The 26,841-nt window shown below is 35.6% G+C and overlaps 1 protein-coding gene across 3 annotated transcripts in view; it reads left to right on the plus strand.

Moving 5' to 3' along the window:
* The window catches only part of UBE2D2 (ubiquitin conjugating enzyme E2 D2), a 41,230-nt gene extending 25,553 nt beyond the window's left edge, over positions 1-15,677 (plus strand). For 2 of the 3 annotated variants that reach the window (XM_031953373.1, XM_031953375.1), the window contains exons 2-7: positions 81-144; positions 5,694-5,725; positions 5,806-5,883; positions 5,969-6,074; positions 12,846-12,939; positions 13,974-15,677. In XM_031953373.1, the coding sequence (XP_031809233.1) occupies positions 81-144; positions 5,694-5,725; positions 5,806-5,883; positions 5,969-6,074; positions 12,846-12,939; positions 13,974-14,019 (420 nt within the window). In that variant the 3' untranslated portion in view covers positions 14,020-15,677. Of the gene's footprint in view, positions 1-80; positions 145-4,426; positions 4,493-5,693; positions 5,726-5,805; positions 5,884-5,968; positions 6,075-12,845; positions 12,940-13,973 lie in introns of all 3 variants that reach the window. The other variant, XM_031953374.1, reaches the window with a different exon arrangement.
* Positions 15,678-26,841: the final 11,164 nt, after the last annotated feature.

Below are 26,841 nucleotides of genomic sequence, written 5' to 3' on the forward strand. Positions count from 1 at the left end.
CCTGTTAAAAATACAACTCTCTCAAAATGATAAGATTTTAGTATCGTTCTATCCAGTAAATCTCTTCTCTTTTTTTAAAGGAGTTGAATGACCTGGCACGTGACCCCCCAGCTCAGTGTTCAGCAGGTCCTGTTGGAGATGACAGTAAGTATTTCATGAAATCATTCAGAAATTGTGTAGCTCTAAGTGCTATGTAGAATATATAAAATCTGATAGGAATCTTCTTTATGAGAACATATGCTGTAAGGTAATAAGGCAGTGAATATGTACTTTTCTTGGTACATATTTTTTTAGTAACAAGGAAGGTATAGTCAGAAGCTGACTAAAACTAATAAGTTTTTCCCCATAACTACTATGAACTTTCATTAAACATTTGTCCACCTAGCTTGGTTCTTAAACCCTACTTTTTTTTTTTGGCAAGGATATTTCAAGCAGAAGATCTTGACTTCAGCTCTAAACAGCAAGTTATCTTCCTTAAAAAGCACAAGAGAAGATTTGATAAGTGGTTTTGTGTGTTTTTATATTGAAATGTGCCTAAGAATCCTTAGTATTTAGTCTTGTCAATTGTTTGAAAATTCTAGGTGCTCAGAGGTACTGCCTAAAAGAAGTCATTTGCATGGACTTAGTACTACTGTTAGTAGCTAGTTATAAATTGTATTGTTAACTCTACTTTGGTAGAGCATTCCTTTTCCATCTAGTTGCCTAGACAGCTTTTCAGGAAGAATATTTTAGATAATACTTATCAATATGAAATCCTTGAGAATGAGTTTGTGCCTATGACTTACAGATAAAGATCTTTTCGAGTAAATTTAACTTTTTGAAGCATTTGTATGAGATGACTTTTTTCCCTGGGTTATGATTTTGTTGTATATTTTTTTTTAAGGGCTGTGTTTATGTGTATGAACTTAAGTTTTCTTAGAATAGACAAGGGTTAAAACATTAAGAACTGAAAACAAAAGTCTTTAAAAGGATTCCTTTATGGCTTAAGGGTATGGATGTATTGTGTACATATGATAAATTTAAAACTAAATGGTGAAAAACAATTTAGTATTTTTTTCTCCTACTTTTTGGCCCAATTCCATTATGTATTTAGGATTTTTTTGTTTTTAAAAAGATGAGATATTCCTTCTTAGAGACAAACTATCTCCTTCAAATTGTCCATGTAAGTGTGTAATTTTTCCTTTTGGCTGAATTTTCAACCAGGATTCTCAAAGCTGAGAAAGATTGAAAACTTCCATCATAACAGTCTTTGGAGGTCAGAAGCTCTCTTTTGAGTCATCAAACAAGTGTTCTTTCACATCTGAAGAAATTTGTCTTTGCTTTTGTAGTTAACCAAGATTATTGGTACAATCACATTCTTGTTACCAAGGAGAAAAAACATTATTACCTAGAAAACTCTTCCTTGGTTAAATAAAATACCTTCCACTTTATCATATTTGATAGCATCATTGCTCAGTAAGTGTCTGAGCATTTAGATGCCCAAAGTCTCATATATTGGGATATTTGTTCAACTAGATGTTTCTTGTAGACTTTTAGTTTTAGAATCCTTACTTTTAAAAAGGTCCATTGTAAAGAACTGAGAGAGAGAACTAGAGCGTTATATCAGAAGGTTTGTATCAGGTTTGTATGAGTAAGTAGAAAGGTCTAAAGACTGATTCATTATTCTTAATTTATTTAGAACCAGAGGGAATCTGTTAACACTAAAATAACCTTGTTAAGAATTGTTTTGGCACAGATATGTTATTTCAATTGAGCTCCACAGATCTTATAAAATATAGTACAAGTACTCATTATTCTATTTTACAGATGAAGAAATTGAGGTTCAGAGTGATTTATCTAAGTGGATAAGTATTCAAGATTATATAACTATTAATTGGCAAAACCTGGACTTAAATTCAGCACTTCTGATACGCTTGTGCACTATACTAAACTGCTTCCTTAACCTCTATCTTATGAATGAGAGATGGTATTTGCAGCTACATATTGACTTTTTTAGGTTATTGTATAAAACTTTTAAATTTTTCTATAACAATGTAACAGGTAGGAGGAAACATACACATAATGTTAAGAAAAAAAACAAGTCGAAGACATGTCGATGACTTAAACTATTACTTAATTTGCCCTTTTTTTTTAAACACTTGTTTGAACAAATCTCTAAAGACTTCTTCATTCAAATAAACATTTTCTGAGATTGACTCTCAAACATTAATAAATATTATCTTTGGCATATTCAGTATTCTCCTTAAATAATCATTGAATTTAATTTTTTAATTGACTTTAATTTTTAAGCCAAACTACTTTTGTCAGTTTGGAGTATATGATTTGGTTTGATGCTAAGTTTTTTCTCCTAGCACCAGAAGTGTAAGAAGAGTTAACCATCTAGGATATATTCTTTTTTTAAACAATTTCTTAGGCCATTTTTAATAGCAGATTTTAGTGAGGTTAGAATTTTTATCAACTACAACACAGGCTTAAGTTTATAGCTACTAACTTTGATGGTAAATATTTTAGTAGAATTTTCTGAGCTGTTTATAAACTCATAATGTGAGAGATTTCTAGTTTGAAGTATAGCTTGTTTCTTACCACTGATACAATCTGCTAACAATAAAAGAAATTGCTTTAAGAAACTTAAAGATTAAAGTCTTTGGTCAGCTTAAGGTCATTAATTCAAATTTGTCTTATTTAAGTTCTGTTGTTGAACCAACATGACAAAATATCGCATCAGAAAATTTAATGGTTAGAAGAACTGAAAAAACATTTTTAATCCCTGGCTCTTAACCAAGTGTGTTTTTTTTTGTTGTTGTTGTTTGGCTCTTTTGTTTTTAAATTTTAAATCAGTGTTTTGTTTAGACCCAATACAATCTTTGGAAGAGTCCCTTTTCAATATAAATAAAAGGGTTTTGAACCTCATTATGTAAAATATTCTAAATTTTTGAATTATTTAATCCTTTTTTCCCCCCCACTTCAGAGGTGGTTTTTGTTATTATTTTGATGCTCAAATCTTGTGTAGGCCTCTAGAATTTAATCACTTAAAGTGCTCTCTTCCCCAGAACATTTGTAATATTTAGTATTTGGTACTATTTGTAGTACTTAAACACTTTCTAACTTAAGGCTATAATTAGATAAATGTTGGGCCAAGGCAAGAGAACTGTGCTGCTTACTGTTATTACCTCAGTTGAGTTACTTAATCTGTAACATTAGTCCTTTACCCTTTTTAGCGCAGGTTGTGTTGAGAATCAGCTAAAATGTTGGCTATGAAAACATTTAGAAACATAAAATGCTGCATAGATATTGAGATCATTAGAAGCAAGGGTTTGGGGGGTTTTCTTTTTTTAAAAGTCTTCTTTTAAAAGCTCCTACCCATTGTCTTTCTGGTTCCTCTTGCTAAAATTATTACATGAAATTTGCAATTTAATTTAAATTGATTTTAATAAAAAGGTTCCTGATTAAAAAAAAAAAAAGGTGAAATAGTCTTTCTTTTAAAAAATGCTTCTTCAGATTTGTTTTGGTTATCATTCTATCAATTAGAACTTCATCTTAATGCACTTTTTGCTTTACTTGTGCTTTTGGGTGGTAGTAGTTCTGAATTGACTCTGTATTCTTGCTAGATAACCAACAGTAGCTCTTCTTGCAACAGTTCTAGTTTGGTATTAATCTTTCATCTGATTCTTAGGTATTTGACCATTATCCTTTGAACAAATTATTTTATTTTATTATGAACTCAGCACTTAAAAAAAAAAAGCTTACGTGAAAAAAGTTCAAAAAAGAAATCAGCATTTGATGGTTTGATAATATAGTTAATTGACTATTGATGGATTTATTTGAAGCATTTTAAAATATTTCCCATGTGTGCAAAGGATCACATGAGGTACTCAATAGGAGATATGTGACAAATTAGCACTTGGCTTTTATCATTAAGAAACAGTTTGTTAGTTAAACCCCAGGTAAGCACAAAGTAGCTTAGTATGCACTTATAATTGTTTTAAGTAATATAAACTTAATGGGACATATCAGTCTCATTATAGTTTAATTGTTTATACTGTAAAATAAATATATTTTCTAATTCCTAGTCCAATACTTTTGTCTAATGAGCCTTATTACTAAAACATTTGATTCCTATCATTAACAGTTTTTGTGAGAAAAAAGGCAAACAAATTAGAAATAAATTCTGGTTTCTCCAGGCCAAAAGATTTCCAGTAGAGCTTAGAAAAAGGTATAGTAATCTGTTCACCAAAAATGTTTGAAGATATTTCTTTTAGCCCATGATTCCATAGGAGTGTTATTAACCCCATAGGAAAATATCAATAGTTATTACCTATTATCGTCGTAGGTTTATTCCCCAGTTGACCCAGTTATAATTTGTCAGGGAGACAAGTCAGGTCTCTTTTGGTTTCTTAGGCTGATTCACATATTTGTCTTATTACAGAAGCCAGTGTGTTTGGATTGTTATCTCTGCATATCTGCAGACTGTAGGCTGAATTTGAAATGGCTTGTAGGTAGATCTTTGTAATTTATATTTCAGTATTATATTTACTTGATAACACTGGTACAGACACATCTCTCTCTCTCTCTTTCTTTCTCTTTGTATGTCTTTGTTTCTCTGTCTCTCTGTGTCACTTTCATACCATTATGAAGTATCAGAATGGGACCTTTTGAAGGGCAGTGTTATTTCTGGAAAATATTCTGTCTTATGTTTCCTTGGGGGAGGGGACATTCTTCATAATCTCTCTTGCCCATCAAAGCTTATAGACAAACCTAATTTTCAGTAGAGCTTTTGCACTACATCTTTTTTGAGGTGCAGATAATTCTAGAATAAGCATTCTTAACCTTTTTTTAAATGTCATGGACATCTTTGATAGTTTCAAACCTATAAACCACTTTTCAGAATAATGTTTATATATATATATAAAAACTAAAATATAAGGTTACAAAGGAAAGCAGTTATAATGAAATATTATTCTCAAAGTAATGAGAAAAATTGTTGTTCACATACTCTAGGGTTAAGAAGCCCTACTCCAAACAGTGAGATTATGATTCTTATGGATCTTGTTTTTCAGTTGTATCTGACTCTTTGTGGCCCTATGGACCATACTTTCCAAAGATACTGAAATGGTTTGCCATTTCCTTCTCCAATGGATTAAGGCAAAGGGATGATGTTACTTGCAGAGTCATAGATAGTTAAGTGTCTGAGTTTGGATTTGAACTCAGGGCTTCCTTATTCCAAGCCAAGCACTCTATCCACTGAGCCACCTAACTGCCTCTTAAATCATTTTAATTGTCATATTGAAAATTTACTTATTCATATTGGCCTGTCAGTTACTTCTATCCAGTACTGCTAGAATCATAATAATGAGGTTTTACTGTCTTATTCTTAAGACCCCTGTTATAGGATAATGGTGTTGTTTTAAGAATTTATTCTATGTAATTATCTTTGACAGATATTTCAATCATAATTATTTTTAATTAGGAATTTTACATCATTTTAGTATAACAGCTAGACTAGATTTCTTTCTAGACTCTCACTTGACTCATACTTCTAATTCCCATTCATAAAATAAATTCAGTATCAGATATTTATAATGTACATTGAGCTTCTCAGTGATAACTTATTGTCAAATATGAACTAAATTTAGAGATTATAGTAGTTGATATTTGGGATAATAAATAGCTAATGATTTATTGTTCTCTTTCAGTGTTCCATTGGCAAGCTACAATAATGGGGCCAGTAAGTATTCAGATTAATTTTGTGTAGAATAGAATGTGTTAAGTCATTCATCATAACTACTTTTTTCTCTTCATCAACAGAATGATAGTCCCTATCAGGGTGGAGTATTTTTCTTGACAATTCATTTCCCAACAGATTATCCCTTCAAACCACCTAAGGTAGGTAAACTATGTTTATCATTTTCCTTTACGCATTATAAAAATAATTTGGGTAAACAAATTTATGTGAAACTTTTTCTTTTAGGTTGCATTTACAACAAGAATTTACCATCCAAATATTAACAGTAATGGCAGCATTTGTCTTGATATTCTACGGTCACAGTGGTCACCAGCACTAACTATTTCAAAAGGTAATTAAATGGTTATTACAGATTTACAAATAAATTTAACAGTGACATGTATCTACAGAAAATCAGTGATTTTTCTGTTCATACAAAATTGGATGGATTTACAATGTAAATCAATATTGCTATGTTCACTTTTTTTTCCTTTTTCTGTTTTTTTTTTCCTTTTATGGTTTTCCCTTTTCTGATTTTTCTCTCCCAATATAACTCAAAGAAATGTATATATTTTTAAAATTAATGAACATGTATAACCAGGAAAAATAAATAAAACTGCATATTATGTTAGAGAGTGAACAATAATCACACTTGTGATGTCAAGTATCTCTTTAAAGCAACAGTTCTTTTTTGTCACATAGGCTCTTTTGGCAATTGGCAATGAATAATGCTGTTAAAGAATAACATAAAATAATAAATAAAATATTACAACAGAAACAAATCACATTGAAATACAATCTGTAGACAAAGAAGATTAATCATGTATGATCTAGCAGGTCTTAGAACTATAGTAATTTAGAAATAGTGATTAACACAAATTGTTTTAAGGTTTACAACTATAATGTGATATGAAAATATTACTCCTATTTGTGACAGTATCATAGGTACTATTAATACTATTATGATTTGTAGAAGGAAATACTAAATTTCAATTACTTTTTTTTCCTCATCCAAATTCATGAATCTCAGATTAAAAAGCCTTTGCTTTAAATCATTCATTATTATAGAGACCAAAGAATGCCTGATAGGCAAGGCAAGGATAGTTTAAGGTATTTTCAAATTTGAGCACATACATGCCTTTTGATCAAAGTTTAATAATTGGAGATGTCATTTCAAGAATGAAGGGATGACAAAAGAGATTTTTTTTTTTTTTTTTTTAAAGGAAAAGGACCTATCTGTACAAAAATATAGCAGCTCTTTTCTCAGGGCAAAAAGTTAGAATTTAAGGGACTGCCATTCAGTTGGGAAATAACTGAATAAATTGTGGTGTGTGACTATGATAAAATACTGATGTTCTATGAAAAATGATGAGCAGGATACTTTCAGAAAAGCCTGGAAAGTCTTCCATGAAATTATGCAAAGTGAAATGTACTATGTACAGAGTAATAGCAATGTTGTAGGCTGGCCAGCTGTGCATGATTTTGCCATTCTTAGTAATACAGTGATCCAAGACTACTGAAGTACTTAAGATAAAAAATGTTATCCATAATCAGAGAGAGAATTTATTGTTCCTGAAAACAGACTGAAGCATACTTTTTTTTTTTTAACTTCATTTTTCTTGTTTTTTGGGGGTTTTTCCCCCCAAGGCGGGGGTGGGATGGATCTGTGGTTTTTTTCAAAGCATTACTTTTATGGAAATGTTTTGCAAAACTTCACATGTGTCTTCTGAGGTGGGGGGAAGGAAAATAAGGAAGAAAATCTGGAACTTAAAACTTTAAAAATATATGTTAAATTGCTTTACATGTAACTGGAAAAAATAAAATGTAAAAGAATGGAAGAATGACTAGATGTGATAGTATACAAATATAATCACTGCTACTGAGTCTGGTAGATCACTTGAGCTTCAGGGTTATGAGCTGAAATAGAGGTAAAATCAATTGGGTTTCTGCATTGTCTTTGACCAATGTGGTCAGTCCCAGAGTTACTACCCGGCCCCTAAAGGAGGGATGAATTGGCCTAGGTCAGAGATTGAAAGAGGCAAAGTTTCCATGCTGATAAGTACTGGACCTGTGAGTAGCCATTATAGTTCCAATCTCTGCTCTTCCTCCCCTAAAAATGAAGGCATCAATTCTTTGTTAGAAGAATCTACACACACACATATTTATATATATATATTATATTATATATACATATATATATTAAATAAACTGCCCAGTTAGGTAAATTCTTATAAGAGAATGTAATAAAGGTTATTACAAGAAATAGTTACAAAAATGCTTACATACTATGAAGGATTACCAGTGATTATATTCTATTTGAATTGTTATTCAGTGTTAATTTAACCAGAAATGTTCTGCTAATGCAGATAAACAATCCTAAAGTTTCCACTTGATACTTAAACTTGAATCATTTTAGAAATGTATTTGAGAAATATAAAAAAGAACTAGAAAAATAATAGCTGAAGAAAATAAAAGGGTCTTCTTTGAGGGTCAGCTGTTTGCCATTATGTGGGGATGAAAGAGAAAAGATTAATTTTGGCATCCCTTGCCATGTGATATACTATGTCTGTTTTGAGGAGTGGGGGGTAGCTAAGTAGCACAGTGAATAGAGTGATAGGCCTGGGGTCGGGGGATTTGAGTTCAAATCTAGCCTCAGATACTTATCAAATTGTGTGACCCTGGGTAAGTCATTTGAACTTGTTTTTTCTCTTATTTTCTCATCTGTAAAATGAGTTGGAGATGGAAATGGCAAACTACTTCAAAATGTCTTGGCCAAAGAAACTCCAAATGAAGTCATGAGCATAATTGAACAATAACATATCAGAGACTAGCAAACTACAGGCTATGGGTCAAATCTAGCCTACCACTTGTTTTCGCATAGTCTATAAACTAAGAATTATTAAAACTATTCATTCTACAGACCACATTTTACTAATTCTTGTTGTATACTATTATTTATATATAGTCCTCTGCAAACAGATTTCAAGACTCTTTCTAATCAACATCACAAACTATGCTTGTATAAAACATATCATTAGCAATCACCTTTCCAACCCTCAAAATAGACAACTTTAAAAGTTTTTTGCCCTTTAATAACTACAAATTAAACCTATCTCTTCAGGGAAGGCCTCTCCTCTTTGCAGGCCTTCTTGTAATGCAAGGGCTTTTTGAATTGTATTTATGATCCATTATGAGTCATAAATACGACTGTGCCTTTCAATGCTTTCACTAAGGTTAGAATCATGGCTAAGCTGATCTGATTGGTTACAAAGAGAGGAGGTATTTCGATGAAGCCATAAATGTATTCATAACTTTATTTTTACCTTTTTAAAAAAAAAAGTCTTGATCTTTTGTTTCCTTCCATGTCTAGAAATCTGTTTTTTAAGGTAGGCTCCGCTAGAATGTAAAAAAAATATTAAACTGTTTTGAATCAGTGATATTTGTAGTTTCATTTACAATATTGTATCAGCCTTCTTGAGATTTCAGTTTCTTTTAAGTCATGCCTCATTTGGCTAAATGGAATTTATTTAAAAATTTTTTTTTATTATAGCTTTTTATTTACAAGATAGATACATGGATAATTTTTCAGCATTGACCCTGGCAAAACCTTGTGTTCCAACTTTTTCCCTCCTTCCCCCCCACTCCCTGTCCTAGATGGCAGGTAGACCACATGTTAAATATTAAATGGAATTTATCAACACCTTTGTAAAGGCATTATTAGTTTAGTTGTGAGTCCCTTAGTGCAGTCTCTGTGTTTTCAAAATCAACATGTTGTTATATTATGCCCATTGTAAATCTGAATTATTTTCAGGGGATCCGTGTGTTGAATATTTTTTAAAGCCATTTGGTATGCTGTTAGAATTGAAAAAAATCTAAATGTCCAGATGCTAATGAAAAGGGTGAACATTAAAAATCTTTGTGTCCAAGCCCTTAAATAAAGAACTTAGGAAATAATCTACTAATGACCTGTTACTTTGAAAGAGAATGGGTGGAGGGGGTGGGATGCATAGAAAACACATAAAAAAGGTCAGTCAGTTAACCAAAGCTCAAGAAGGAAAGTAACAAATTTTAAAATGTTTTCCAAGTAATTAAAAGAATAGTTTGAAGGTCTAACAGATACTGATTTAATTATATGATTCTAAAAAGAAAAATGAGTTTTATAATCATTATCATGATAGTTTATAGCAGGTATTTGAAATTAGTTCAAGTAGTCAGAATACTAGTTTAACTCATGAAAAGGACTGGTTTGTCTCAGCTAACATTTTACATAGATTATATAGTTCACTGTTGCTTTCTAGTTTTTTTTATTTGAGGAAAACCAAGAAGTCTAGTTTTTGTCATTATTAAAATGTATTCGAATTAATGTGTCATTTATTAGAATTAATGATTCATAAGTACCATTTGGAGACAGCCAGGTGCTAAATGTGGAACTAGAAAGATCTGAATTCAGATCTGACCTTAGTTAGACACTTATTAGTTGTATAAACCAGGCAGGTTATCTCTACCTGCCCCAGTTTCCCCAACTATAAAATGAAGATAACAGTATCACCTACGTCTCAGGATTGCTATGAAGATCAAATGAGACAATTGTTAAAGGACTTTTCAAAAGGTATCATATAAATGCTAGCTATAATTATTTGGAAATTACTATTAGAGTACTAAGGTATAAAGGCCAAAGGAACCAGAAAGGAGAAAAATGAACATATTAAGAACATTTTCCTTTAGAGTTCTCTATTTTTCTGACTCTTATTTTTATGTACTGATGACAGTATTACTTTAGATATGTAAAAGATGTTGTATGAATTTCCAGTTGTTTCCAATTCACTCCCTATAAAAAACTATTTCACTTTATGTTCCATGACTTCCAGATTTCTAGAAATGATGCTCATCTTAACCAAAGTTAAAAAATAAAATAAGCAATAATTTGAGTTTGTGGAAAGTAAATTATATACTCAAATTGGAGGACAGTACTGTGGAAATGTTTAAATTGAAGTGACTAGGCATAATATCTAATAATACCTTAAATAAACATCTTTAAAATTCTGATCTTAGCAAGGATTCTATGTCATTCTGTATACAGAAGCAGTAAAGAGATTTCAGACAATTGTGCTAACATCAAAAATCATTTGAATTGAAAAAATTAGAAATGAAGGTTAATTTCTAATGTTCTGCTTGTGTCATAGTATGAAATTCTAAATTCTCATTGAAAATATTAATATGAAATTATTCCTCATACACACACACACACACACACACACATATATATATATATATATATAGGATCAAGTTATTTCATCTCTCATGCCTTAGTTTTCTTATCTGTAAAATGACTGTGTTGGACTAGATGTTCCCAAATGTTCCCCCTAGCTCTAAAATCTAAAAAAGCATGATTAAAGGGCATTATTCCCTGTTAGTTTTTTAATCAATTTTTTTAAGGGGAAGAGGGGTGTGTGTGTAAAATATCCATTAAAAATAGGGGGAGAAACAGAATTATCTCAGTTAAAGGCAGAATTGGTTTATTGCATTATTTGTACACTATGTTTTAAAACAGTAATTAATAAAAATTACAGCTTATATTATGTGTATTGTGGAATATGACCTGAATAAAATCTTAAGCCTAAAGTTTCAAAGTTAGATATAATATCTAGTCAGAAATCAATTTTAATTTTCCATCTCTCTTGTTCATACTTAAATTTCTAAATTCATTCCCCAAAATTTTCTTTGTAAATTATCATGTCATCAGAAGATAGGAAGATATTTTTCTCCCCTTTGCCTATCATCTTACTTTTAATTTCTCATATGAAATTTTAGTGCTCAATTTATACACTAATACTAACACATATACAAACAAATGTAGATAAAACCAACCATCAGCCATTTGGAGATATTTATAGCAGTTCTTTTGAGAAATTATTTCATAACTAAATGAAAGAATGTTTCAAATCACTAGTAAAAATAAATGCAAATCAAACCAACATTCAGTTTCCACTCCATACCCATTAACTTGGCAAAAACGATAAAAGATGAAAATAGTCAATGTTGGAGGATTGTGGAAAATAGATATATTACTGAATTGTTGGTGAAGTTATGAATTAATACAACTATTTAGGAAAACCATTTAGATTATGTATAAAAAGCACCTCATGTCTGTATTGTTTTACTTAGAGATTTCAATTAACTAGGTACAATACCCCACCCCAAGGAGGGCACTGATGAAAAGAACAGACTATGACACATATGCCAATCTATTTATAGTAGCACTTTTTTGTTAGCAAAGTACTGGAAACAAAGGGGATGTCCATTAGTTAGGAAAGGGCTAAACAAATTATGGGACATAAATGTAATGGAATATTACTGTGCTGTAAAAAATGACTAATACACAAACACATATACAGAATTACGGGAAGACTTATATGAATTAAAATAAGCAGAGCCATGAAAACAGTACATACAATAACTTAAGTATAGGAATGGGGGCTTGGAGATGAATAATTAGCACAAAACAATTAGAAGTAAATATTACAAAATAACAAAAGAAAAGCAGCATTATTTCAAAGAAGAGAGATGAGACTCCTTTGCAGAGGTGATAAGTCAGTAGGCATGGAATAATGCATATATTTTCATATTTTTTTAATATATTAATCAGTTTACTGATTGTTTTTTCTTTTATTCTTCCTTTTCTTTTCTCTCTTTGTTACTGTTCAAGTAATATCCTATTATGTTAATATATTTTCTTTAGCCATTAGCACATCAGCTGATGTGCATCCATTTCTTTCAGTTCTTTGCTGCACCAAAAGAAATTTTTCTATATATAATTCTTTTCCCTTGGAGTATGTGCCAAGTAATGGTTATTGGTCAGCTTGTATGTATAGTTTAGTGATCTTTTGGGGTATAGTTTTAAATTCTTTTCAAGAATATGCTTTATTTTACAATAATATGTGTTCTGTTTGTCTAGACTTGCTTTAATTACTTAATGCTAACTACTTTTAAAATTAGAACACTGAAAATTTTATGAAATCCTTAGTCCCTAAGAATAATGGATAAATACTGTCTGAAGTCAGGGAATGTCTCATTTGATTTTCTCCTTACCCTGCTAAAATTGCTGTTTGTTCTCTTTTCCTAGTACTCTTGTCCATCTGTTCTCTGTTGTGTGATCCCAATCCAGATGATCCTTTAGTGCCTGAGATTGCACGGATCTACAAAACAGATAGAGAAAAGTAAGTATGGAAGTATGGAAGTCAGATAAAGATATTACTGGCTGATGCATTCTTATAAAAGACTTTATATTTACTTACAAGTTCATACCTAAGTGGGGACATAATATGTATATTTTTAATCAAAAACTTGTACATTGTAAATGAACTACTCAAATTGATTTAAGTTGTAAAGCAAAGAGGATAAAGAAATCAACAACACCATTGGCAGCATCTACTGGGGAAAATAAAAAAAGTGCAACACAAAGATAGAATTTTTTTTCTTTGTAAAACCTTCATTTTGAAAGGTCATCCTTCAGTGGTCATCTTTATGTCTCATAGTAAAATTGCTACATAGTGGCTAGACTTGAAATAGTTGGATGTGGGTCTTTCAACTTTTTGGTTGTATTTGGAGTAAAATAGAACAAAGTTTTGCCTCTTTTCCTTTCTATGTGATTGTGGATCAACTAGCAGAAGAGCTTTTCACTCAATTCCTTTCTAACAATAACTTACAGAATATTTTTTCTGTTTGGATACTAGGATTTAATGGAACTTTTTCTAGAATAGTAAGTTATCTGTGTCATCATTTAGGTTAAGTTTTTTTCAAAAGCAGGTATTTATTGCAGTAATTAAATGCCTTTATGTACAGGGTTCCTGTGAAAATTGTACATTCTCAGGTAAGCCAAAGGTAAAGAATTTGAGACCTTTCTTAGAAGTAGAAGGCCAACAAGATATAGAATAAGCTTAGTACTTGCTCAGAGACTCTCTCTCTCACACACACACACACACACACACACACACACACTCTTTAAATGCTTTACAGATCAGGTTATGAGTACTTTGTCTGTGGGGAGGGGAAGGGGATTTGAGGATATTTCCTTCCCCTTTGGGGTTTTTTTTTTATTATTTTTATTATTATTATTAACACAAATTAGCTAACTAGGCTGGAAAGGTATCTACTTCTACACAAAATTTTTAATCTTTCCATGTAGTACCTAAAATCTACAAGGTAACCAAAGTCTGATGAGTATTATTAAGTCAACTTTCTCTTTGTACAGGTACAACAGAATAGCTCGGGAATGGACTCAGAAGTATGCGATGTAATTAAAGAAATTATTGGATAACCTCTACAAATAAAGATAGGGGAACTCTGAAAGAGAAAGTCCTTTTGATTTCCATTTGACTGCTTTCTATGAGCCCACGCCTCATCTTCCCCTGTGCACATGTTTACCTGATACAGCAGTGCTGCGTGTTGTACATACTTGGAACAACAAAAATAGAAATACTGTATTTCCCGTACCAACATTGACTCCTAGCAAAGAAGTGTGTGTGTGAAAAGCCAGTTCTTCAGTCATAACCTAGTTGTGAGACTAAAAGCTTTCCTTATTGACTTAATTGGATAAACAATGCAAGGGCAGGGGTGGGTGTTGTATGGTTTGGGGTGGGGAGGACAGTTACACTGACCTGTGGGAGAATTTTTTAAAAAGCGGAATCCTTTTAAACTCATAACAGTTATGAAAAGCAAGGTGAAGAACGTCAAGCTGTTTCTGTATTCATTTTATTCTGAAGGACCTACATCTTAGGTAAATGTTTCGACCAACAAGATTAAATTGTACCCACATCCTGTATTTTAAGGTCTAAGTTTAACTGGTCAACATTTAAATGGATTGGAGCTATTAGTACATAGAGTGATGGGTGTTTTGTTTTTTTTTTTTTTTCCAGCTCTTCTCCATCACCCCCTTCCCCCCAATACTTTTTGGTTTGTATGTGGTTTCTCAGTTAATACATAGCTAATAGCTCTTAATTTTTCTTATGTTTTTAAACTGCTTAGGTCTATCTGGATGTAAGGGTAAAAAATTCATTTGACAGAAATACTTGTGTATATTTAAAGACCCAATTGCTCCTCTGGAGCTTGTACGTTCAAGAATGATTAATCTGTGTAATAAACTGATTACTACAGTCATTACATATAATTTTGTGTGAACAGGCTTTTTTAATTTCAAGAACAGTTTGTCTAGCTGAGATTAGTGGTGGATTCCACATCCTCCCTCCTCTCCCACCCCCACCCCAACTTCTGCATTGAGACCAGTTACATTTCCAAATCATGAAACAATCACAGTTTACATTGTGAAAGGCAGGCTAAGTGTTAAAGTAATTTGACCAAACAAGATAGGAACATAAGTATAAAAGCATCTCAATAAAATTTAAATGCTTAGTGTGCAAGGAAACATGACTGTTAAACCAAATAAAAAGTTTACTTTATTAATGAAAATCTAAGCAACATGTCATGAAAACCTTATGACATTCCCGTGTGTGGGATTATGACACAAATGCATTTATATTGTTAGTAAATTAATCTCTGTAACTGAATCAAATGTTAAAAGAGTAAAATTTAACAAACCTGAAAAACGTCAGCACAATTTCATAATGATGAAATCTACATTATTACTTTGCACTAACATTTGCAAGATGTTCATCCAGTTTAAAATTGTACTTGTATGTGGCTTTTTTGAAGTCTTCACTCGACTCTAGTAAAAGATGTAGTTGGAAACTTTACTTGTAAACCAGTGTCTTTGCCAGAAACATTCGTGTGAACTAGATAAGTTACAAGTTTTTCTTCCCCTGATCTAATTGTAAACCAGGCCACCACAAAGCAACACCTTTAGAACCTGAGGTTCTGTCCCATCCATTTTCCGATTCATCTCTACACTCTTGCACAAAAATCTGAGGAATAAATGTCCACTGCTTTTGGTTTAAATTTGTTCAACTTGTCTTATCTCTTAGTGTCTCACCGATCACAGAACTTTGAACCCAAATGTGATATTTCTCTCCAAGGCTTGTTTTTCTTTCGTTTCTGATATTTTTATAATTTAATACATTCCACATTCTGGTTTGTCTAAGAGGAACTTTTTTCTTCATAGCTACTTCCCATGAAAGAGGAAAGATTTTTTTAAAAAGATTATGTTAAAACTTCCAACTAGTTATGTTTGAGTCTTATAGCTAACTTGAATTACTGACCATATTATTATGGACATATAAAGATGAGGCCTTCCCTTGCTGCCATAGATGTATAGTTGCTACGTTTTCTGAAATACAACTTATTTGAGCACTTTTATCCTTACCAAGTGTCTTTTCTACCAAAAAAAAGTTCTCATAAGCATTTTTAAGTACTAGATAATGTCTGATATTAGCAAGACTTAAAAGCTGTAATGAAAGGATGTGATAAGTTTTGGATAATCTCAAACTTTTGTTTGAGGTGGAATACATTTTTGCCTTTTTTTTTTTTTTTCCTATTTGGGGAATTCGTGTGTTTGATCACTGAAAAGCTAAAAGATGACTCTATAAAGCAATTAAAAGAGGTGATGTTACACAGAATTTAAAAGCAAAAATTGCCTATAGATGATTAAGCTGTTTCTATGCAAGCAAACTAGAAGTATCACTGTAATTATTTGAAAGAGACCTGCAGAAAAGCCTAAGTGTGATTATATACTCTTTCTTTTTAACAGCTTATAGTGGTTTGGTAAATATACAAGTGTTAAATTGTAGCTAATACAGTTTTGTGTACAGAATTTATTTGCTAATGTGATTTCATAAAATTATACATTGTCTGAGTCTACAACATTTTTTACCTTTTATTGGTTTCCCCAAAGACAAAGGGGGGGGGGGGGAGTACCTTCGAAGATTTTAATGAAGGAAAGTAATTGAAATGAATTGGAATTCCTGATCTAAAGACACTAGAAAAAAGCCTTAAGTCGTTTTACTCCCGCTCTCTCACTTCCCACTTGATATTTCAAGGGAAAATGAATTTTCTGATTCAAAGACAGCATGCAAATATACTTTTGCTGTCCAAAGTTAGCTATAAAAATAACTTTTCCTGTTAGCATTTTAATACTAGGGAGTTGAGGATCATTTCAATTGCAGCCTATTAAAGACTTGAGTTCGTTAAGTATTAATTGCCATACAGATTATTCACCTATAGCTATTTAGTGAATTGGAAACTTTCTTGAATTAAGATGATATCCTTGTTAAATACTAACCTGCTGCATCTTCCATATAAAAGAAGTATTTGAGATTTGGGAAATATACTCCATTGCTTTCTTTCTGTTATTCAGAAAACTGTGTTTTTCAAATTATAGGCGTCTATTTTATCCCGTTTTTATCTATGATTTTCCCTTTTGACTTAATGTCAGAAAGCACTGTTGCCTTTTTTTTTTTTTTTTTTTTTTAAGGTAAAGATGGCATTAGGTTAATCCTTGCAAGAGAAAAGGAAGATCTAAAAAGTTTTATAATTGAATGATTCAAGTTTGTAGTATTGACCTGAAATCATTTGGGCTGATCGCCAAGTAAGGAAACTGGCTTCTTTTGATAAGTGTAGGTGACTTATTTTGGGTAATAAAATTCTCCTGTATTGGATACCAACATAAATGGGTATAATTCTTGATGCGTGAATGAGGTTTGTAGGGTTGAAAAGTTAGGTCTCCCTTTATTTAAAGGTTTAAATATTAAAATAGTCATTAATTTAGGGTAAGCACTTTGACAGTTTGGGCAATAATTTGAACCCAAGGGAATAAATGTAGCTGCATAAACTAAACTTGGTGAAATATGTTAGTTCCGGAACTCAAACTAGTTGTTTTATCCATACTTAAGTAAACAAATCTGTAATAAGAGTTTCACAGTAGCCTTGGATTAGTAGAAGCCAACAAGAAACATTCTTAAATTATAGCAATGATTTTTCATCTTAATGTTTTGTGATTTTGCACCACTTAAAAATGCTTATTGTATATATATCTTCTCTCTAATAATTCAGGTGTTAAAGCCAGATTAGAATATTTTAGTTAGAGATGAAAAAGTTAAAGATGAGTTAAAAGACTTGCCTAGAATTTGACATTTTGGAACCAAGGTACTGATTTTTTATATTACATAGTGTTGACATTTTTCATATCTGGATGAATTTTATCAAGGTTTTTGCTTAGTTTCAGTGTAATCCAGTCTTCAACAGGTCAAAATCTAAAGGACTCAGTACTTCTGAAAACCTTCCTGTCCTCTAGATAGGATCTTAATAAGCCTAGCATGGGTTTTCAATGTCCATTAAATGGAAGGACTAGGGTTTTAACTTCTAAAGGATGGGTACTATAGGTCTTTCCTAAGCCTGCCCATCATGTGGATGAACAATTCATCTAGGTCCTCACCTCAGATTAAAGGGATTTTAATCTAGAGACAATTCTGGAGGCTATTAGTGGTTACAACAACATTATGAAAGTCATAAAGCTCTTAACTTTTTAACTTCTAAAAAGCACCAATTTTAAAATTCCAGGTGGAATTTTAAAAAACACTTTGCGTGTATTATTTCGGGGCCTGAGCCTCCAGAGAAAGTAATTGAGAAAGTCAAGGCTTCAAGCACCAGTGTGCCCACTAAGGGTCGTACTCGGACTTGAAACGTGCCAGTTTGGTTTACCTGGACTAGATTAGGTCCAATTCTGTTTGCTTGCTGTGGGATAATATAGAAGAGGCATGAGTTTGTAAACTAGAGAGAAGATGTGGCAAGTTCACATTCTGTATTTGTGGATAAATATAGGCATTCTTGAAATTCACAGCTCAGTGACTTAAGAAAACAGATTTATTCGATTTGTAGTCATGCTTCTCACCATAACTTACAGTGTCCATGAATAATTGGGGGACAGAAGGAAATAGCTGAGGTGTTTTGTTTTTATTAGGGTAATATCCCAGGTTTGAACTGGGGCTGTAAGGGTGGTTCTTGATTGGAGAAGGATATCTGGGACTATTCTAGGTTAATAGGGAATGATCTTAACAAAGAAACTTACCTCCTTTATTCAAAAATGGCAAGTCAGTCTGTTAGTAGGAGAGTAGGAAGATGTATACTGCCCTCAGGTGGCTACCCTAGAAGGTTAAAAAAAAAAAGCATCTCCACTTGAATAGGGCTCAGACCAAATGGAAGGGCCCCCTAAAAAGTGGTCTATGTCTGCCGTATTGTCATTAAAAGCGGTCTTTATAATGATATGTCTGCTTATTTCTATGATGTAAGATTATGTGGATAGGGCAGGCTAATCAGAATGATGGGGTGAGAAGAAAAAGATGTTTATTTTCCTGGTGTGAGGAAGAGTGGCAGACCAGTTTTGCACCCATCCTTCCCTGGGTCCCTGACAGCATTATAAGACAAGAGCAACTTGGGGCCTTTCAGCGTAGGCTGACATTGAATATCCCGCTTTAAATTGAGGGCCAATGGAATTCCATACTGGTATTAACTAAACAAAAGGTCATCCTCAGGATGAGGAATGAATGTGTTGAGTCCATTGTGCTATACTTGGAGGCCATTCTTGCAAATGAAAAAAGAACAGCTCTGGAATCGAGTTATTACCTCACCTGCCTTCCCACTCCCCCACCTGAGTCTTCTGGAACCTTTCTCTCTTACTCCTTTTGTAGGAAATAAGGCCCTGGGCTAGGCCAGAATCAAAACAGGTTTCTAAAATGTCACTACTTACTTTCCTATCCCAACCTCAGAGGAGAGTTACTCTACACAGCATCCAGTTCTCCACAAAACCTTTCTCTGCTTCACTTCTTATCTGTAAATGGAGACTAAGAACCAGATTTTCAGGGGGATGGGGAGCTTGAGACTGACTCGTCAGTTCATATTGACGAGATAAAGTGCTGTCTCCTAAGTCTTAGGTGCAAATTTGCAAAGCTGAATCCAATAGTGCTGAAGCTGAATTGAAATGAGTGGAGAAAGTGGTGGCAGTTACCGTTCAGTCTGAGTTAGTGCCAGTGCTTGTCTAGCCAGCAGAGGGCAGTGGTTACCCACAACATTGGCCAGGCCGAGCCCGTTGGTCAGAGGCGAGGAGCAAGCGCTGGGGACTTTGTGCTTGGTTAACACTAGTTCTTGGGGTAGGAAGTTGAGGTGCTAGATGGGAGCTGATTCTCTTAATCCCTGTTTGGGGGTTCCAAGAGGCATGGTATATCGTGGTGACCACCTCACTGGGAAAGTTCAGAGCTCTCATACATCTGCCAGTATAGTTATCAGGAAATGAAGCTGAGCCTTAATGAATATAAGGGCAGTTTTGATAAAAAGCAAGTTTCTTATAACCCAGATCCACCTAATCATTCTGGGGGAGAAGCAGCACAGGATGGGGTATGTGGGTAAGGGAGATAGTAACAGGACTGGTCTTGGAGACAAGATCTATCAGTACTGTGTACCAGCCCCAACCTCAAATACAAGTCTTTTTAGTGTTCCTAATTTCCACGGGTTAATTTGGGAAGGAGACATTTTAGTTATTTGGCTCTATGCAACAATAAACGGAAAACATCTCTTTCCCCCTCAAAATTTTTTAAACTTGCCTACCATCATCCCCTTTCTATTTTTCTTTTCTGATATTATCCTTCTCCCCCCTCCCTTGCTTATTTTAAAAGAACTTGGCTTTAGCCCTCCCCCTCCCCCTCCATACTCTTCCTTATGGGGCTCCTGGACCTCCCATTTGTTTTCTGTTTTTCTGGCCTGAGATGGGATGGGAAGTACTATTCTGCTTTCTCACTCTTCCTCATATCCCCCACCCATGATGCAGCTAGGTATCATAGCTAGAGTGCTTTGGGCTTCAGGAAAAATATATTTCTCTAACAAAAAAGGAGCTTGGGAGCTTACTCTGGAGTGAGGAGTGGGGAGAACAGACTTCAGGTTCTCAAGATCCTTAGAATCTAATTGTTTAGTTCTAGCATCTTAGGATCCCCTTCTCCCATGCCTGCCTGACTTTGAACCCATTGACTGGGATCCCTCTGAGCAGCCAGAATACAATCTTCATTGTCCTGGGTACAGAGTCCACTGGTTCCTCCTTTCATATTTCTGGGTGAATGAGTGCTTCCTTTTGGTTGAGATAAGGTCACTTCTACTTAGGCATTGGGCTCTTCTTGAGTCCAGATTATAATGAACCTTCCTCTCTCATCCCCACTGAATTTCCTGGGGAATGGATATGGTAAAGTTTCAATCTGATGATCTAGAGAGAAGGAAAGTCTGGGTCTAAATAGCCATACAGGATCTGGGATCTCCCAAACGAGTTCAAGGAAGGGGTGCTCCTGGGACACCTCAGGCTCAGCAGCTGTAGGCCAGCAGGGGCTGGAAAAACAGCTGCTTCCTCCCAGAGGGAATTTTTTGAAATTCCAGGGCTCACCATGGGTTATGTGTAAATGTCTCCAGATTTGAGGGGCCTGCCATTCTCTTCCGTAGTGATCTCCCCCACTCATGGAAACAGTAATTATCCAAACCACCCCCTCCCCAATATTTCTATATCCTTTAATCCTATGGATGATGAGAAGGGTAGAAGATAATACAACTAAACCATGCTACCAAAGACCCTACCTAAAATTATCCAAATCAGCCAAAGAACTTTTTAATGATCCAATCAGCTGCTGGTTTCTTTCTACCCCAAAATAACTCAATATCTAGTATGTATGGGTATGTATATCTGTAAATAGTGATTTCCCAGCAAAAACTATAAACTTTTTTTTGGTATTTGTTTTGCTCAGGCAATTGGGGTTAAGTGACTTGCCCAGGGTTACACAGGTAGGAAGTGTTAAGTGTCTGAGGCTAGATTTGAACTGATGTCTTTCTGCCTTCAGGGCTGACACTCTATCCAATGCACCATCTAGCTGCCCCAAGACTATAAATTATGAGATGATTTTGCTTTTGTTTTTACATGCCCAAGATCTAGCACATAATTGATCCTTGCTGCTATAGCTCAGTAGGACAAAGGAATTCAGGATGCCCAAACTAGATTTGATTCCACCTTGGATTTCAGGGAGCCCTAGAATGAGGGGAAGGACAGGTGAAGATGGTAGTATAGTATATGACTGAGGAAGGAGGGGGTGGGCTGGGCAGAAATAGGCCTAAACTGAATGAGACCTTTCAACATGTGAAGGTACATCTTAGAACAAGAGCAGGAAGAGGTGTTGTCTGATCCTTGGAGAACCAGGGCGGAAAAGACCTTGGCCTTTGGCTGAAGCCAGGAAGATTGAGATATTCTGGTTGAAGATATTTGAGGGGGTTCAGGCAGGCAAACAGACATTCTAAGCAGATGTTGTCCTATTTATTCCACTATAATTCTCGGATTTATCCCTTCCCTTTCATCCACAGTCATTACTTTAGTTCAGGACTTTATCACCTCTCACCTGGACTACAGTTAAAGCCTTCTATTTTGTCTCTACTTCCAGTAATCTCCTTGTCCGGTTCATCCTCCAAGTCTTCAAGATCTAAATCTTTTTTATTAACCCTGTAATTTTTCACATAATTATCAAAATAAATTTCCTAAAACTTAGATCTGACCAGCTCATCTTTTTGCTTAAAATCCTTCAGAGGCTCCCTATTACCTTAAAAAAAATACAAACTTCTTAGCTTTTCATTTAAAGCCTCGCACAAGCTAGCTTAAAGTGACCTCTTGCCAGCCTAATTTCAATTGCTTCTCTTCATATACTTCATGTTCCAGATAAACAGAACTGCTGGATACCCATTGAATGATATTTTCTTTCATCTCTCCACTTTCCTGGAGTATGTCACTTCCTATCAGAACCTTTGTTCCTCAGCTCACAAACCCTGTTTCTTAGAAGTCATGTGTGATCTTCACTAGCTATTAGTATTTTCTCCCTTCTCAAATTACTTTGTATTTACTTACATGTATACATGTATCACCTCAATAAAATGGAAGTTTCTTGAGAGTCAGAACCATTTCATTTTTGTGCCTCTGTATCCCCAGTGTCTAACACAATATTTTATGGATATAGATGCTTAATAATGCTTAAAAATTGATTTCAGAATAACAGAATTTCAGAGGTGGACTGGGTTTTAGAGATCCCCTCATTAATTTTACTGATGAGAAGACAAGCCCAGAGAGAAATGATTTGCCAGAAATCACAGTGGATCCAAGTCAGTGAAGAAACCAGAACACTCTTTCTCACAAGATCTACCAGGACAATTCCTATTCCAGCTAGAGTGGGAGAGAGAGCCCATTCAGAGGCATTCCCAGTTATTTCTCCTTTTTATGAGGGCACAACTTCCATTCAGCTCCATGATGACTTTCCCCTTTCTTCTGGATGTTGGGTCCTTAAATATAGCTAAGAGACAGAAAACATGGCAGCACAGCCAGTGGTTGGGGAAGTTCTTGGGTTTCCCTAAAATGGATTTTAATATTATAGTTTCTTGACTGCCCCCATCTCTTATAGGCAGGCCTAAAAGCAGGGAAGAAACTAGCACCCCAGAACCTCACTTAGCTTGTAGAGGCCTACTGATCTCAAAGGCTTTGTTCCAGTCAGTGGGGGTGGGTGGGGAACATGAAAAAAGAGGATGATGGGGAATGTGGGGACAGGAAAAGCACGGAATGACATGGAAGTTTCTGAGCCTTTGGGGATGTAAACAGAACTCCATGCAAATGAGATGCAAAATAACATGCAAAAATGTATTATTCTCCTTTCAGTCATTTCTGGTCCTCAGTTCTGGCACTTTTAGTCCATGTCTGGAACAGAAGGAAGTGGGAAAAAGTCTTTCTGATGTTTGCCAAGGCTCATGCCCTCCTGGGTCTCTTTTCTAAGCTCCTGCTCCTATTAGGTGGCTGCAGAAAGAGACATTTTATCCCCTTCCTTCAGGCCAAAAAAAGGGCTGTGGGAGTTTTGCTCCATCTCAGAGCCCAGAGTCAAGGGGGTAGGGGGAGTGTAGAGCTATTCCTCCTCTAGTCTTCTAACAGCAAAGGTCATCTATTCTCCTTTCCAAGCATCCTCCTCCTTCCCCCACAATGGTTATCAGATGGAGGATAGCCTGGAATGTGTATGCAAAAGGGTGGGAGAGAAGAGGAGGAGGCTTTCCCTTCCAGGGGGTCAGGAGTGGGGCCAGCAGAGAAACTTGGAAATGCTGGCAGGATGTTAGGACAGAGCTACCAGGAGTGCCAGGAGGAGTGTGTGATGGTGGGAATATGTAAGAGGGAATGTTAGGATGAGTTTAGGTCCTCATCAGCTTTTGCCTGGACTACTGTAACAGCCTCCTAATTAGTCTTTCTAATGCATTCTCCATATAGCTTCTAAAATAGCTTAGTCAAGGTATATATCTGATCATGTCACTCTCCCACTCAAAAGTCTTCAATGACTCCCTATTGGATAAAATCTCTCATCCTGGCATTTAGAATACTCTACAATCTGACTCTGGCCAACCTTTCTTACTTTTATTTTTCATTGTTGTTCTTTACATACTCTATATTTCTGTCAAATTAAACTACTAGAGCATCAGAGAACCTGAATTTGAATCTCAGTTCTACTTCTTACTATCTATGTAACCTTGGACAAATCATCCCTTTGGCCCTCAGTTTCCTCCTCAGTGAAAAAAGTGGGTTAGACTACATAACCTCCAAAGTCCCTTTAAGTTTTAAGCCAGTGCTCTTACATATATTTTCTGTGGTTCCCTAAGATCCTAGTCCCTGAACTCATCTGCCAAGTTTAGACATTTTTTTCCTCAGCTCTTTTCAAAATCCTTTGCCTCTAAGGCTCAAACGAGACTTCCTATGAGAGATTTCTTTCTCTACCCCCATCCAAATTGTGGGTGTTCTCTTCCTCCTCAAATTACTTATCTGTGGACCCACTGACTCCCCCACTTGGTCATAAAAAAAGAGACTGACTGGATTGTAACTGATTCAAGGCAAACCCAATGGGTTCACTGCTGAAGTGGAACCCTATGAATTTGAAGCATTATCTTGGAATATGGCATACACTTGGTATACCTAGATACATACTTGGATCTACCATAAAAATGGAAACTTCTCTAGAGCAGGTACTATTTCATGTTTGTTTTAACATCTCCATTGCCCAGGAGAATGCCAGGCACATGGCGGGCAGTTAGGGAATTCACTTTTCAAACTGAATATTCAAGAGGACAAATTAGGGAGAGCTACCAATAAAAACTGTCTTTCCTTGTGTTAGTACAGATATCATTCTTCCCATTGCAGAGATACAGAAGTAACTTGCTCACAGTCCCACAGCAAATGTCAGAGGTGGGAGTCAAAGGCAGGCCTTTTGACTCAGCTGTTATCCAGCAATTGGGATCCACCAATAAGAATCTGTCCCCTTTTCTGACTAGTGTTGCTGAATCCTTGGCAAAGAGAAAACAGGCTGCTGGAGAACCAGGTACACAGCTCTTCTGGTCGATTCTTCCCTTCCCCCTCCTCATCCCAGGCTTTGATTGGGAGGTTAAGGGTGGGAGGTGATGATTTGGGAACGGAGAATTCCTTCCAACATATTCCCAGATCCCCATCAGAGACTAAAGCAGTTTTCTGGGGTTGGCTCAAGCAAGGTATTTTCAGGGCCACTAGTGGGAATCAGGCCTGCAAATGCTTATGTCATATCATAGTCTTTGGCATGTCTTACTCATCTCCCAATTTCTCCCAGCCAAAGGCCAGTCCTAGTAAAGGGGACTAAAAAAAAATCAGTTAATTCAGCCAGTGTGTCCCATACCGTGAATGTTTGTGTGTGTCCGCCCCTACTCCGGTGTCCTCACCCTCACGTAGCTCTCTGCCCCTCTGCAAAGGCTGTGTGTCAGTCCTCCCAGCGTAGGGTCTGAGTCTGGCCAGATAAAAAGGGAGGGCAGACCAGGCCCTGCAGAGCCATAAATCGTGAGAAGGGATCTACTAAGCTGCTCCAGGCCCAGCTTTTGCCTCAACTCCCCACCCCCACCCCTCCCTAGAGGAGGAGGAGGAGGAGAGGAGGAGGGGAGAGGGCAGCGGAAAGAGCCCAGACCTCTCTTTCGACAACCCCCCCCACCCAACACACAGCTGTTTCCCAGCCTATGCGGGAGGGAAGGGAAGTGAAGGGGCGGCTGTTGGCTCTTCAAGCCTCACTCAGTCTCTGTTTCCTCCGGGGCATTTCCGGAGGCTTGGGCTGAAGCATACTGGGAGGAATCTCTGCCCAGGTTCTCTCCCTACCTCCCCTCTCCCCCATTTTTCCTATTCCTCCCCTCAGGTGGCATGGACTGGGAAGGGATTTTAGAGAATGTGTGATCCAATTTATTTTACAGAGAAAGCAACGGAAGATCTTGAGGATGGGTCACACAACAGCTCAGTGGCTAAGTTCAGACTAGAATCCAGTTCTCTGATATTCAGTACGAAGACTGCACAAGTCTTCATTAATAGTCATAATTAACTATTAAAATGATAATCTGTCCCGTGTGAATATATGCTTAAGCACTTTCCTATCTGTGATCTTATTCAACCCTCTTAACAAATACAACTCAAATAGGAAAAGTGGTCAGAGAAGGAACATATATCTGTTATATGACCATTTTATAAATGAAAACAAGATTCAGAGAATATATGACAGTTGTGGTCATTTTATAAATGCGAATAAGGCAGAGAAGGTGATGATTTGATCCATGACCTTGGATAAATTAGGACCATAGATCTGAAGTTGGGAAGGGACTTTAGAAGTCGCCAGTTTTACAGATAAACAGATCCAGAGAGGTTAATTGACAAAGGATCAAATTAGGTGTTGTTTCTTCTCCCTCATCCCCCCCCCCCCAAACTGTCTGTGAGCAATTGGATGAAGTAAGGGGTAGTGCCTTCAAATCCTTCCTCTCCCTCCTGGGAAAGAGGGGGGGCTCAGACTGAGGGCTGGGGGTGGGCAGAACAGGCCCCGACACTGAGGCTGGCTCGGAATTGTAATGTTACTCGTGGGTATCATGGTTGTCATATTGCATTTGTGTGGCTTCAGTAGCTGTGGGTACCCCCGAGAGATGATCTAGATAGACGACTCTAGGTACATTTGGTTGTGTGGTGTGCCTGTGACTTTTGTGACCCCGTTCATGGGTTTGTGACGGGTGCTGTGTGCAGGAGCCCGCAGGAAAGCACAAGGCACAGCGCGGACCGGAGGGAAAGCCGAGGGGGAGGAGGGGAGGAA

This window comes from Sarcophilus harrisii, chromosome 2 (genome assembly GCF_902635505.1).
Source record: "Sarcophilus harrisii chromosome 2, mSarHar1.11, whole genome shotgun sequence".
NCBI lineage: Eukaryota > Metazoa > Chordata > Mammalia > Dasyuromorphia > Dasyuridae > Sarcophilus > Sarcophilus harrisii.